The sequence below is a fragment of the Coffea eugenioides genome, chromosome 4, assembly GCF_003713205.1.
Source record: "Coffea eugenioides isolate CCC68of chromosome 4, Ceug_1.0, whole genome shotgun sequence".
Classification (NCBI taxonomy): domain Eukaryota; kingdom Viridiplantae; phylum Streptophyta; class Magnoliopsida; order Gentianales; family Rubiaceae; genus Coffea; species Coffea eugenioides.
The window spans coordinates 41,191,938-41,206,960 of NC_040038.1; the positions used below are offsets into that span (position 1 = coordinate 41,191,938).

At 33.4% G+C, this 15,023-nt stretch overlaps 1 protein-coding gene across 1 annotated transcript; it reads right to left on the reverse strand.

Moving 5' to 3' along the window:
• Window positions 1-6,372: 6,372 nt before the first annotated feature.
• On the reverse strand, window positions 6,373-8,633 carry LOC113768076 (protein EMBRYO DEFECTIVE 514-like). Its single transcript, XM_027312310.1, has 2 exons — window positions 8,166-8,633; window positions 6,373-6,897 (listed from the first exon to the last, which is right to left on the reverse strand). The coding sequence occupies exons 1-2, from the start codon at window positions 8,580-8,582 to the stop codon at window positions 6,574-6,576; spliced, it is 741 nt and encodes a 246-aa protein (XP_027168111.1). The 5' UTR covers window positions 8,583-8,633; the 3' UTR covers window positions 6,373-6,573.
• Between the last annotated feature and the right edge of the window lie 6,390 nt (window positions 8,634-15,023).

A 15,023-nucleotide genomic window follows, 5' to 3' on the forward strand; every position in this document is an offset into this window, starting at 1 on the left:
CTAGTCCTTTGTCTTTTAGGATGCTATAGCTAAATGGCCTCCTCCGCAACCCATTGCATTTAATTTTGAAAATATTTCTACAACAGAGAGAGTTGAATGAGGTGGAGTTCTACTTTTTACTCTCTAATTCATTGTCTTTGGCAAGGGAATGGCCGAATGGGTAATGAGAGTTGAAAGAGAATCACTAAAAGAAACATGTATATATATACCATTAACCCAAAAAAAAATAGAAAACTAAAGGGGAAACAAAGGCAAAGAAATTAGTACCCTTTCACCCTTGACAGCTTCCCACGAGCTCAAGTTAAGGTGGTGCTGAAAACCTCCAACTTCAAGGAGACAGATGAGGTAAGGGGTAATAAGCCAGCAGCGGTCTTTGAAGTTTACCCCTCACCAGCGAGGAAGAGACGTGACTTGAGAGTTGAAAAGAGGAAGAAAGGCTTGATGGGGACTGGCTGATTCATGATAGGTATGGTGGAAAACCTCTATTAGCTAAAGTAGACTTGGCCCACTTGGGATTCCTTTTGATTGCCTAAAGTAGGATGTCCTAACACCTAAAAGGAGAATGCAACTTGTGGACCATTCTTTTTAATTTAATTATCACGGTTCATTGCACCATATAATAATTTATTACCTAAATTGAGAGGTATCCCTCAGAATTATGAGCCAATGCCTGTGGGGAGGTCTCTCTCTACTAAAAGAACTTAAGAACTTTTCCTTTTTAATGTTTTCAAATTAAGTTTTCTAAAAACAAAAAATAAGAATTATGATTTATGAAATCCCTACTTTGTCCACACAAATAAATAAAGGTGGTAAAATAGTTCATTGTAAATTTCATAAGTTATTTACCTATATTAATAATTATATATATATTTTTATTTTTTATACGATACTCGATAGAGCTCGTCGAGTTCTCGAGTATCAAATGTCTGAGATCAAGCTCGACTCGCTAGTTCTAACGAGCAGCTCGAGCTCGATCAAGCAATCTCGAGCTCGGCCTTCTAACTGAGTAGCTCGCGAGCTCGAGTCGAGCTACTCAGTTCAGCTCCACTCCTATTATCAACCGTGACAACAAAATTGTTTAGTTGGGAACTAGATTGCAATGCAGATATTATTCAACTCGTTGAGAGTTGATATTTTGACTATGAGTTGAAGTGACTAATCTGAGGCTTTGTGACTTGTAATCAAATATTTGTGCGCATTCTTGAGCTGCTTTTGCTTTAATTACTTGAGTCACGTTATTAACAATAGACCAGATATCGTTCTTCAGAACACCATTTACGATGAAAACATCATTATAGAGGCAGCATTATTAACAATGAACAGATTGCCAATGCAAAATGAAAATACATAATCCCTCCGTCCAACTTTGATAGACTTATTTTTCTTTTTTATCCATCCCAAATTATAGTCCACTTTTTAAATGAAAAATATAGTTAATTTGTAACTTCTCTAAAATGCTTTTATTTAATGTAAGTTGTTATTGAGTATAACCTAATTTATTTATTGTAAAGCTAATTAGTCATCCTCCGTTTAATGTAAGGATATTTTAGGAAGACAGTGAACTAGATTTATTCTTCCAACAAAATTAATTAACTTTTCTTGAACCGTGTGGAAAAAAAATCAAATCTATCAAAAGAAAAAAACAAAACGATCCTCATGTTATAAATTATGGCTTAATGACTAGATTGCACGCTTGTGGCAGGACTGCCAAGTATAACGCACCAATCATTTGTTTGGCGAAAATGAAAAGGAAAAAAAGTCATTAATATTTTCAGGTCATTGGATAGAAGATAGATTTTGGTAAGTTACATTTACACACATTTCAGATGAGATTTATAGGTAACGTTAGTGGTGGGCTAGCTCAGTATATCACATTATTAGCCATTAATACAAGAAAAGGTTACAGTGAAGAAATTTATATGTAACTGCACTTCTTTATCATTAAAAAAAGAGAATGTTAATTGTGACATTTATCATCAACTCATTTAATTACTTGAGTTTAAACTGATGAGTATGTTTTGATCACTTCATCAAGAAAAATATCTTTCCATCAAGGTTCACTTTAACCATCTTTCCTCAGGAAAAAAAAGGAGTTAAAACGAAACATAAAGAAAGAAGGGAGAAATCTGAAAGTTGAATATTGTGTGAAAAAGAATTTTTAACCTTTTTTTTCACATGTTCATGCATCTTTTTGTGAATATTGAGATGCCGCTTATAACATCTTTTGATAATTTGAACACAAGGATTAGGAGGTTTTAGTCCTTAATCAACTAACTTATTTTTGTTATCTACTTCTGAACTTCCAACAGTAAGATGTCGTGACTGATCAGGTCTAGTGTTGTGGTAATTGTTTTATTGATCTAATTTTATCCTAATAAAATGCCTTAACTTGATACTTTTTTACTTTTTGGTGATAATACTTGCTTATGGTGGGATTGAAAACAGTTGAAGAAAGGCTTTCCGTTTTTTTGACCAAACTAATCTTCTTGGCTCTTTGTTTATTGATCCGTTTGATGTGTAAGTGTGAATTATGGGTTGGATAGCTTAGGGAGAAGTTGTACAGCTTGTTAGCTGCTTGAACAGTTCAACAATTAACATTTGCTTATTTCGGGTCGTAGGAAGTAGGAACTGACTGTTTTGGGAGTTGGTACTAGGTAGCAACAGTTAATATGGTGTTTTTGTAGTGTTGCTGTTCTTATTATATGTTTAATGACACTTGAACTTGACTCAAGTCTTGACTCTTGACAATTGACTTCACTATTTCACCTATGATGTTGTTATCTTGTATTTATATATGGCTCTGGGGCTTTGTAAATGATTCTGAAATCTTTTTTTTTTTTCTACAAACGATATTAGAAATGATTCTGAAATCTGGGATTTGTCTTTTTTGACCTCTTTTTGATCTATTAAATTGTGGGTTCTATTTGAAATTTGGAAATTTGGGTTTTGTTTGAATTTTGGTGTTTCTTGATAATTCTAATTCTGAGATAGAAAGAGACTTCTTGGGATTGAATTCAAAGAATTATGTTGTTGTTGTTAAGGAAGAAGGCTGTCGAAGGTTTCAAGGACTTTGGTAAAATTAACCTATCCTTTTTCTGTCCCTTTTTTTTTTTTTTGTCATTTGTACAAAGCAGAATTGTGTTTAATGTGTTCCTTCTGTGTGAATCACTTAATCACATTGGCTTTGTTGGTTTTTGATGGCCAAACCAAAGTTAAAAGTTTTTGTCTTCAGTTGGTCTAGTATTGGTTTTGAACCTTTTGGTATTGGAATTCTATGTGAATTACAGTTAATTCTATTTGTTAGTATTCATTTCTGAGCCTTTTATGCAAATTTATATAGCAATGCAAGTTTTAGCTCAGTTTGATGTTATATTTAATGTCTTGTATACAAATGAGTTAGTTTTCAATAGGGTTGGAATTAATTCTACCGCTAAAATTTCGTGTTTCTACCTTCGAACTCGAGCCAAATGCTCGAGTTCATTAAGGCTTGTAGACTGCATGATTTTTTCGAGTCAAACTCAAGTTGTCGAACATGACATCGAGCTCCAGTTCGAATTAAAAAATTTCTACTCGTTTGAGTTAAAGTAGTACTTTTTTATTTTCAAGCCGAGCACGAGTATGATGCAACTCAAGTTTGACTCAACTCGACTACACCTTATTTCATGGACGTAAAGTGCATGTTTTTAAGATTGAGGGTAATAAAGCGTGACTAACCCCCAAAGCTTAGGGGGCAAGTGTAATTAACCCTAAATAGAATGATGAATTTCTCATCACCAAATTTTGCTGGGCTTGCTCTAATGGAAAACCTAGCTTGTTGGATCAAGATGATCGCATTAAACTAACAAATTTTGGTGATAAAGAATGAAACTGTCTTAACATATTTGTTGCTGAGTAGAGACTAGTGCATAACTTGTAAACTTGGGAAAGATAGCGAATGTTGTACATTTATATGGTCTTTTCGGTTGCTTCCCCTTTTAATTTCCTCAATTTGTTCCCTTTGTCTATACAAGGGAAGAAAACAAATAGTACTCGTATTTCATTTTAAGTACAATGGATGAAAGTGGCAATGAGGTGGATCCAAAATAAGCGAATAGTCCTTTTCTTCATTAAAGGATGGAATGTTAAAGTTAATTGCACTAAGTTGCCCCGTAAATTTGATGTGATTTAGATTTTTCCCCCTAAAGTTATTTTTATTGAACTTTATTCCTTCTGTTAACCCACATCAATTTGGATCCTTAAAATACGTTGAGGGGTTCTGATTGCGCCTGACCTTATTTCCAATTTTTTTTCCATTCAACTTCTCGTTGGCAAGCTTCTCTTATCATTTTGTAGTTTATTTTTCTTTTATTTTTTATGAGTAAATTTTATATACACTGTCAGTATATAAATTATCACGATTGGATAGATGACACATGAATAAATTTTGAATTTTAAATTCAAATTTTGCACATGTGTCATATATCTAATGGTGATAGTGTATACACTGACAATATATATAAGATTAATCCATTTTTTACAGGTCAAATTAAGATCTAAATTTTAAAAAAAAATTAAGATCTAAGTTCCAAAATATTCCCTTTTTTTTTTGGGGTTCAAACTAAAAGAACGTGTCACAAAATTTAGTAAATTATTACTACTATTCAAGGTACTCCTCCACAAATCTCAAATCATGACGGTCAATTGAAGGAATTGAATGCAAATATAACAACTGATATAATTGTGCCCATATGCATATCCTAAACATTTTTAAATTCCGAGGAAATATTTTTGGGTTACTGATCCTTCTACGTATTATGCTTGTTTGCCAACTATTCTATGATTTTTCCAAGGCAAGTTTTGTGATTTATTGCTGCACCCAAAAAAAGAAAAGGTAATTGGTCTCTACACACATTCAAATGCATGACGGTTTTTTAAGTGGTGGAATTCCATTTTTAAGTGCATTTTTCCAAAGCAAAAAGTTTGATCTGCCACTCATGGGTATGATTGCAATTAATTGCTAGTTGGTTTATGGGCATTAATATTTTCTCGATAAACGGTTAGCCTATGGTTTGTTAAGGGGAGGAAAGTACAAAAATAATACTAATAATAATAATAATAAATGTTAGGGAGGTGGAAGCAAATCATACCAAACTTAAAAGGGGGCTTGGTGCATTTAATCCAATATTAAGTTTTTAATTACAACTGTACATGGTAACACTAAACCTGATCCTAATCCAATATCCCTACAAAAAAAATCCTAATCCAATATTAAATTTTTAATTCTAATTTATGGTATGTTTCTTGCTAAGAGTAATTTCCTTTTTTCCTGCTCCATTGTTAATCATTAGTCAATTTGATCACCTAACTGTAATTTCTTACTGGTTTTGAATCCATTAAACAACAATGCCACCAACAACTTGTGGTTGGCTACATTATTGGAAGACATCGAAAATTTGAAATTATTGTTTCAAATGTGTTTCTTTTATTTAGTTGGAGAAGATAAAAAAAATATATTTAGCAACAGAATCAGCAATTATGCTTTAGGCATATGTCAAGATGAGGAAGTGATTAATCCTCAATGTCATTGAACACCGTTGTATAATTTTGTTCGAGTGTTTGCTCGCCACCATAAAATTTCATTATAATCAATACAAATCTCTTAACGTTTTGGGAGAAAAAAAAAAGAAGTAATCCTTTAGCACTCTTCTGATGGCTCAAGCGCATTGCTTCTGGTTCATATTGGGTTATTTTATTAGATTTTACATGAACCTTATTCTTTAACTCGGAATAGTGATCCACCAGTTAAACATTGAGTAACAGCAATAAGTCCCAGAGAGGTGGAATTCATTCCTTTTTCATTAGCAAGTAGTCTTTGTAATTCGTAGGTTAATGTTGGATAATTTCTTGCAAAACGAGGAAAAAGTGTAATTTCTTGCATCTATGAGTGAAGAGAATTATGCTTGGAATGGCGAGCCCTATGGTCATTTGACTGTTTTATCTGGTAGTTAGATTGGCATTTTGCAATTGCGACAGGGACACTGCCGGACTCAAACCAATTCTTTCTAAGCACAAGGATTTTTTATTTTTTATTTTTTATTTTTTTTATCTTTTCTATTTCGGGGTACAAAACTAGACCATTTTTCTTTTATATTGAGATGGAGTATCAAAACTATTACAAGAAATACTAAACTCAATTACATACTATTGTCCAAATTCGTATATTGTAACAGAAATGGTAAAGAAACGAACAGAAATCTAAATATAGAAAGGAAAAGAAGAAGAAAACAAAAGCTTTTGGATTTAAAACCTTTCATTTACCAAAAAAAAAAAAAAGTTAAAAAAAGGACATATTTTGCATGCAACTATAAAGCAAACCAAGTAAACTCACCAAAATAACCATCTGCAAGCTAATTTTGATCTAATTACTAAAACTGGATTTTTCAGGTACTACAATAATGCTAATTTCAAAAGCCAAAATAAGATATATGGGCCAAAATTTGCGAAGACAGCAGTTTAGCTAGATGGGAAGAAGAAATACAGTGTGTATTGATCCTTCAACCACCACCAAAGTATTTATGCACGCATGAGATGGCCTTAGTTTCTTGACTTGCCACCCCTTCCACGGTAATGGCCACGTCCTCCTCTTCCACAGCCACCAGCTTTACCACCACGGCCTCCACCCAATACCTTGTTGACATCATGCTTAACCTGCATGTTCTCTGGCAAAGGAAGTATGTGATCAACACACTTCCTGAAGCTAAAGTCATCCACAGAATCATCCTCCCTTGTTAGGAAGAAACATCGACTTTTGAACTTTGGATGGTATCGGACTTGGAAGGCACGGATCCCATTACCAATCTTTTTATCTGGCTCCAAATGACCCTTCTTGATCAACTCTAGCAACATCACATGCTCATACTGTAGAATACAGAACAATTAAGCATGCGCAGGATGTTTCAGAGAAACAGATTCATCAAAGATAAAATTCTTTTCCATGCATCATGAACACCTTCAAAGTCGCTAACGCCTTTTCATCTAGACACAAGATAACCTTAAGTAGTTCAAAAATTAAAGAAAACAGAAAAGAAGAGCAACAAAGTTCTCGCTCAAAACTTAAAATCAACAGATCATGCAACCCTTTCTCACTAAAATCCACGAGCATGGTATACAGCTCATTGTGCCTCACAGTTTTTTATAATCTAAACCAATTAAGAAGCTCAATTGCATGCAGTATGCCATAGACATGACATAAGACAAGCATGAAAAAGGATCAGCCTATGATCTAAATCCGCAGCTACAAAAGGATGTATTGCCCAAAAAAATATACAAGTCAACAAACCTACAATACACAATCAAAAATTTGAAAAAACAGCCAATTAAATCCAACCAAAAGATCACCATCAGCGGCAATGGGGAAGGTTTAGCACATCAGTCACTTAAAGCAAATAGGCCCACATGGATGTTATCAATTTTGGCTAGTAAGACAGATGCAAGTAATTATAATACCAGACGAACAACATCAAACTTTCACCAATAAAAGTTCTTGAATGCATACCATCAATTCCAAATTCAAAATTTTTTTGAATAACAAGCGAAACAGAAAACCATACAGCGTATAGGTTTTTCCACCATATTCGACCTCTCTATTCCATGATCCAGTATCACCAAACTAAAGAACAATCCCCTGAAAATACCACTCGAGACTTTTTGCTTTGCTATCTTAACTTCAACAAAATTTCGCAATCACCAAATAATTCACAACAGACCCAACATTCACTAAGCACCTGCTCATATACACCAAACTGCAACAAATTCGAGCTTGTTAGGATTAACTTAGCTCAATCCTACCTTCCACAGTATGATTATTCTTCCCTCCAAAAGTTCGTCTAAATGTAATAGTAATTCCTCCCATCAAACCTATTTCTTTCAACTCTTCTCATGAATAAGCATTTTAGCAAAACTAACATTTTCTTCTAATCACTTATTAATCAAAAGAAAACAATCGTTCAAAACATGCTACACAGGTTCAACTACTAATGAAAGAATGGGATGCATAAACAGATTACCCTTTAGAATTAATAACAGAAACACTCAATAAAAATCTAAACTTTGACTAATAATTCAAGAATCCCAAAAGAATAAATAGAAAAGAAAAGAAAAATAAAATCAGCTTAAATCGATTCTACCTTATTGACATTCACATTAGGTGTCCAGAAATGCAGAAACTTGTAAAAGTAATCAAACATCTCCACAGACGATTCAAAGCTCTTCGGACCCAATTCGACGGGACCCGATTTAAGTTCCGGCTTTGAACTCGACTTAGGCTCCGGCTCCGGCTCCGAACACGACTTAGGCTCCGCGTCAGCCGTTTTCTCAAGCCGTTCCTCTTCTACGGACTTATCATCAGCCTTCAACTTCTTGACATCTTCGCTGTTCTCTCCCTCCTCGTCAGCTTCATCTCTGACGCGCTTTAAGCCGCCGGCGCCGCCGACCGCCGCGTCATCATCTTGGGCTTCAACTATTTCCATGTGTTGAGTGGACGATTCCTTCACCTCACCGTCGGCTAGGGTTTCTGGGGTTTGCTTTTGCTCTGTTTCCGCCATAGTTTAGGGAGTTAAAAGAGGAGGGAGCGTTTGGAGGAAAAGGAGCTTGAAGAACCCTACAAATTTAAGGGTTTTTTTTTTTTAACTCGGTTAATTTTAAATTAAACTACCTCCCAAGCATATTCTCGACTTAGGAGCATTATTTCTTAAAAAATCTTTAATTTTCCTATACTTTTACTAATCAACTTTTTGTCTCATAAATGACATGATAAAAAGTTTTATAATATTAAAAATAAAAGTCATTACAAAATAATTTTAATCCAAAAATATTCAATATTGATCTAGACTTTAGTGTATTGCTGGCCATTATATTGTGTAAATGTTTTTAATATGTTTTTATAACACAATCTGACATAGGACACCTGCAAGACTAAAATTACATTAGAAATCACGCAAATTAGGAGATACTACGGCTTGTCTCAATTTAAACATTGAAGGTTTTTCCTTGCATCTGAAAATCCAACATTATAATTTATAACTATTATTCTAAACTTAGAGATACTAGAAAGTCTTAAAATTTAAATTTTAAATTTCATTGTTTGATGGGATTAGTTATAATCCATTATTTAAAATTTTTAAATTTAGATTTTATGTATTAAAATAAATAAAAAATAAAAAAAGAATGAAAAGTTTGAAAGTTATTAAGAGAGTCTATACTTATATATATATTAGGCTTAGTTTAAGTTTATAAGAGAAAGAGAGAGAAAGAGAAAAATAAATTTGACGGTGATCCCTTAGCATATATGTATCCAGCAAAAAATTCGGTCGAATATTACTATTTGGATCGTAGGTATCAACATATGCACAATGGCCTAGAAATTTTGGGAATATCCTTTCTAGGCCTGACAGATAGGCTCAGAATTTTTTTTTTCAAAAACACAGTAGGCATGGCGCGACGGCCCAAAGAGTAGGAGTGTCAATAGGGCAGGGCAGCCCGAATCGATCCGTTCGGCTCGATAAAAAGCCCGATAAACCTACAATATCATTGAATCGGACTGAATTTGGGCCTCAAAACTAGGCTCATATTAACTATGGGCTGAGCTTGGATTTTATTAGACTCAAACCCGATAGGCCCCGCCCTATATATAATGTAATATAGATAATATTTATAATATGTATATTTTGATAATATAATTATATATATAGGTATTATATATAATATTTATGTTTTGATATTATATTATATACAATTAATCAGTTCTATAAATATTACATAATATTTGGTAATTAAAACTAACTATACAATTAATTAAGTCTTTTTGTCTCATTGACTAATTTCTATTCATTCAAGAAGAGTCTGACTCTTTATTGAAGAGTCTTCAGCATAGTTATTAAACTCGGCCCGGAGAGGAGACCGGCGAAGGAGGTGGGTCAACGGGTCACTGGTTCAACCGGTGGGTGAGTGGTTGAACCAGTGGGTCACTACATATATTTAAATATTATATTTTATAAATTTTGATATAGGATATATGAGATAAATTGTAATAAATAATGTCATAACAAATATTCATTTAATTTAATTTGCTATAGAATATTTAATTCATATAAGAATCAGCAAAACATAAATTTAATTAGTAATCCACCAAACTTCAAGTGTAGATGTTTATTGTAATTATCTAGGTTATTTACAAATTTTAAATGCAAAAAATATTTAAAAAACAATATTTGTCTTTAAAATAAATTATGTAATATGTTATTTTTGAAATCTATTTTATAATTTATAGAATATAAGGGTCATAAGTTTTATTAAAAGATTCCAAATACATTTGTTTTGGAGAGTTTAAAAAAATAAAGATGAAATTAACAAAACATTCATATAGCATAAGAATGACCATTAATGAACAAGTGACAAAGTGCCCTGGTGGTGAGCTACGCACAAACAATACCGAAGGTCTGAAGTTCGAATCCAAGTAAAGGCTTGGACAAACATTTTTTCCTCAAACTCGGTCTGCCCACAAAACCGGCCGGTTTTTCGGTTTAATCCGGTTGAACCGCTGGTTAGTTGAAAAGTCAACGGTTCATATGTAGAAACGATCCAATTGAAGAACCGGCCCGGTTTAGTGCCCGGTTCGCCGGGTTAACCGGTCGAACCGCCGGGCCGGGCCGGGTTTAATAACTATGTTTTCAGGAGCCTAATAAATCCTTTGTTCTTATTGCCTTCGCTGAATTTAGTGAAGAGTCTTTAGTCCTTCGAGAAAGAGAAACCCAAAACCCAAAGCTCGGGTCTTCAATCACAGTCACACTCACAGCTCCACAAGGAACAAATAGTCAAAGCTCCACAAGACCACGAATCGACCGAAGTGATTCTTCATTCTTTTCATTTTCTTCAAAAGAATCAAATCCGCAAGTGAGAGTTTCTCACAAAGTCCGAAAGCAGCCGAAGCAACTTTTGTTTGGTTACCCCTTGATTTCTCTCACGACCAGCCACTTTCAACCAAATATCAACAATTTTCGGACTCTCCGTGCCTCCACTGACCACCTGCGCAGGCTTCGCACTTCGGATTCCTCCAGTTGCAACTTTCAATCTCTCGTTTTCCAAAACCAGAGGCAGGTAAATTTTAATTTTGGTCTCAAATCCTTAATCCTCTCCCGATCCAATGTGTTTCCCCCTTTTTTGTTTAGAGTTATTTTTAATTATTTTTATGGCACTTATAAACTGCACCTTGGTTTTATTTTTTATTTTTTGTGATTTAACTATAGATGTCAAATCTTTGGGTCATGTAATGGTATAATATATCTTTGTTTACTATCTGGGATTGCCTTGCTCTAAGTAGACATTTTAGCTATTCCCTGTTTCTTCCAGTTGCACTGAGAGTGCTTTCAATACAGGGGGACATGTTTTTTGAACAGTTTTCGTAGCCCTCCATTGTTACCTCTCCATTGTGAAGCATTAATTTGTGTTCAAGATTGGGATTAAAGAGGCCCAAGGAAATTGATTTTGAATATAGAATTTGATCCTATTTTAATGTTAGTAGAAATATTTTAAAAAATTTTCATTAATTATTTGATTCTTGTTGATATTTAGACTAACAAGTGTGTTTAACTGTTTATTCTAACCAGCCTCCTCCGTCCAAGAAGTTAAAATCAATTCTCTAAACCGGATTTTTTGAGAGCCAATAATTGATAAAGCATATCTAAAACTTAACTTTTTTTTATTCGTTGAGTAAATTTTTATATTGACATAATAATTGATTGATTTCTTTTTTGTGTTGGCAATGTTTGGATTAAGTCACAAGGCTTATGAAAAAGTTCTAATATTGAAAAAATATATTGGCTTATTGACCATGTGTTTTATTATTATATTAATGTACTTGACGAATTAGACATAAATATTGTCGGAAAAATTCTTGGTTTATGTACCTTTTAAGATTATTACTCGTTCAGTTTAGTTTTAATATTGCAAGTTCTGTGAATGTTAACTCAGTTTTACAACTTAATAATTTATAGTATTAATTAAGAAAATTGAGTAATAAATGAGCTGGGCTAAACCCGAATAAAGATTATATACTTCGAATATTAATGTGATTTGAGTATGAGCTTCACATTTATTACTCAATTTTCTTAATATAATTACTATAATTATTAAGTTGTAAAACTGATTTAACATTCACAGAACTGCAATATTAAAACTAAACATGAACGAGTAATAATTCTTAAAAGGTACATAAACCAAGAATTTTTCCAACAATATTTATGTCTAATTCGTTCAAAGTACATTAATAATAATAATAAAACACATGGTCATAAGCCAATATATTTTCAAATATTAGAACTTTTTCATAGCCTTGTGACTTGAATCCAAACATGCCAACACAAAAAGAAATCAATCAATATTATGTCAATATAAAAATTTACTCAACGAATAAAAAAAAGTTAGAGTTTTAGATATGCTTTATCAATATTGGCTCTCAAAAAATCCGGTAGAGAAGTTGATTTTAACTCTTGGACGGAGGAGGAGCTGGTAGAATAAACAGTTAAACACTACTTGTTAGTCTAAATATCAACAAGAAATCAAATAATTAATGAAAATTTTTAAATATTTCTACTAACCAATAAAATCAGGATCAAATTCTTATTCAAAATCAATTTCCTTAGGTGCATCTTTAATCCAATCTTGAACACAAATTAATGCTTCAACAATGGAGGGTAACAATGAGCTACGAAACTTGTTCAAAACATGTCCCCCTGTATTGAAAGCACTCTCAGATGCAACTGAAGAAACAGGAATAGCTAAAATGTCTCTCTAGAGCTAAAGGGCAATCCCAGATAGTAAACCAAGATATATTATACCATTACATGACCCAAAGATTTGACATCTATAGTTAAATCACAAAAAATAAAAAATAAAAACCAAGGTGCAGTTTATAAGTGCCATAAAAAATAATAAAAATAAACTCTAAACAAAAAAGGGGGAAACACATTGGATCGGAGAGATAAAGGATTTGGAGACCAAAATTAAAAATTACCTTGCCTCTGGTTTTGGAGACGAGGAGATTGAAAGTTGCAACTGGAGAATCCGAAGTGCGAGCCTGCGAGGTGGTCAGTGGAGGCACGGAGAGTCCGAAAATTGTTGATATTTGGTGAAGTGGCTGGTCGTGAGAGAAATCAAGGGTAACCAAACAAAGTGCTTCGGCTGGCTTTCGGACTTTGGAGAACTCTCACTTGCGATTTTGATTCTTTGAAGAAATGAAAACGAATGAAGAATCACTTCGGTCGATTCGGTGGTCTTGTGGAGCTTTGACTATTTGTTCCTTGTGAGCTGTGAGTGTGACTGTGAGTATGAAGACCGAGCTTTGGTCTTTGGGTTCTCTTCTCGAAGACTAAAGACTCTTCACTCTTCAGCGAAGGCAATAAGACAAAAGGATTTATTAGGCTCTGAAGACCATAGTTATTAAACCCGGCCCGGCCCGGCGGTTCGACCGGTCAACCCGGCGAACCGGCCACTAAACCGGGCCGGTTCTTCAATTGGATCGTTTCTGCATATGAACCGTTGACTTTTCAACGGACCGGCGGTTCAACCGGATTAAACAGGAAACCCGGCCGGTTTTGTGGGCAGACCGAGTTTGAGGAAAAAATGTTTGTCCAAGCCTTTGCTTGGATTCGAATTCCAGACCTTCGATATTGTTTGTGCGTAGCTCACCACCAGGCCACTTTGTTGCTTGTTCATTAAAGGCCATTCTTATGCTATATGAATGTTTTGTTAATTTCATCTTTATTTTTTTAAACTCTCCAAAACAAATGTATTTGGAATCTTTTAATAAAACTTATGACCCTTATATTCTATAAATTATAAAATAGATTTCAAAAATAACATATTACATAATTTATTTTAAAGACAAATATTGTTTTTTAAATATTTTTTTGCATTTAAATTGTAAATAACCTAGATAATTACATAAAACATCTACACTTGAAGTTTGGTGGACTTACTAAAATTAAATTTATGTTTTGCTGATTCTTATATGAATTAAATATTCTATAGCAAATTAAATTAAATGAATATTTGTTATGACATTATTTATTACAATTTATCTCATATATCCTATATCAAAATTTATAAAATATAATATTTAAATATATGTAGTGACCCACTGGTTCAACCACTCACCCACCGGTTGAACCAGTGACCCGTTGACCCACCTCCTTCGCCGGTCTCCTCTCCGGGCCGAGTTTAATAACTATGCTGAAGACTCTTCAATAAAGAGTCAGACTCTTCTTGAATGAATAGAAATTAGTCAATGAGACAAAAAGACTTAATTAATTGTATAGTTAGTTTTAATTACCAAATATTATGTAATATTTATAGAACTGATTAATTGTATATAATATAATATCAAAACATAAATATTATATATAATACCTATATATATAATTATATTATCAAAATATACATATTATAAATATTATCTATATTACATTATATATAGGGCGGGGCCTATCGGGTTTGAGTCTAATAAAATCCAAGCTCAGCCCATAGTTAATATGAGCCTAGTTTTGAGGCCCAAATTCAGTCCGATTCAATGATATTGTAGGTTTATCGGGCTTTTTATCGAGCCGAACGGATCGATTCGGGCTGCCCTGCCCTATTGACACTCCTACTCTTTGGGCCGTCGCGCCATGCCTACTGTGTTTTTGAAAAAAAAAATTCTGAGCCTATCTGTCAGGCCTAGAAAGGATATTCCCAAAATTTCTAGGCCATTGTGCATATGTTGATACCTACGATCCAAATAGTAATATTCGACCGAATTTTTTGCTGGATACATATATGCTAAGGGATCACCGTCAAATTTATTTTTCTCTTTCTCTCTCTTTCTCTTATAAACTTAAACTAAGCCTAATATATATATAAGTATAGACTCTCTTAATAACTTTCAAACTTTTCATTCTTTTTTTATTTTTTATTTATTTTAATACATAAAATCTAAATTTAAAAATTTTAAA

What these genes read in the sequence shown, in the direction of transcription:
- LOC113768076 (XM_027312310.1), bottom strand. Translation starts at nt 8,582, where the DNA reads ATGGCGGAAACAGAGCAAAAGCAAACCCCAGAAACCCTAGCCGACGGT. An exon ending in CTAATGTGAATGTCAATAAG is followed by an intron (nt 6,898 to 8,165) that starts GTAGAATCGATT and finishes TGTATTCTACAG; the next exon opens with TATGAGCATGTGATGTTGCT.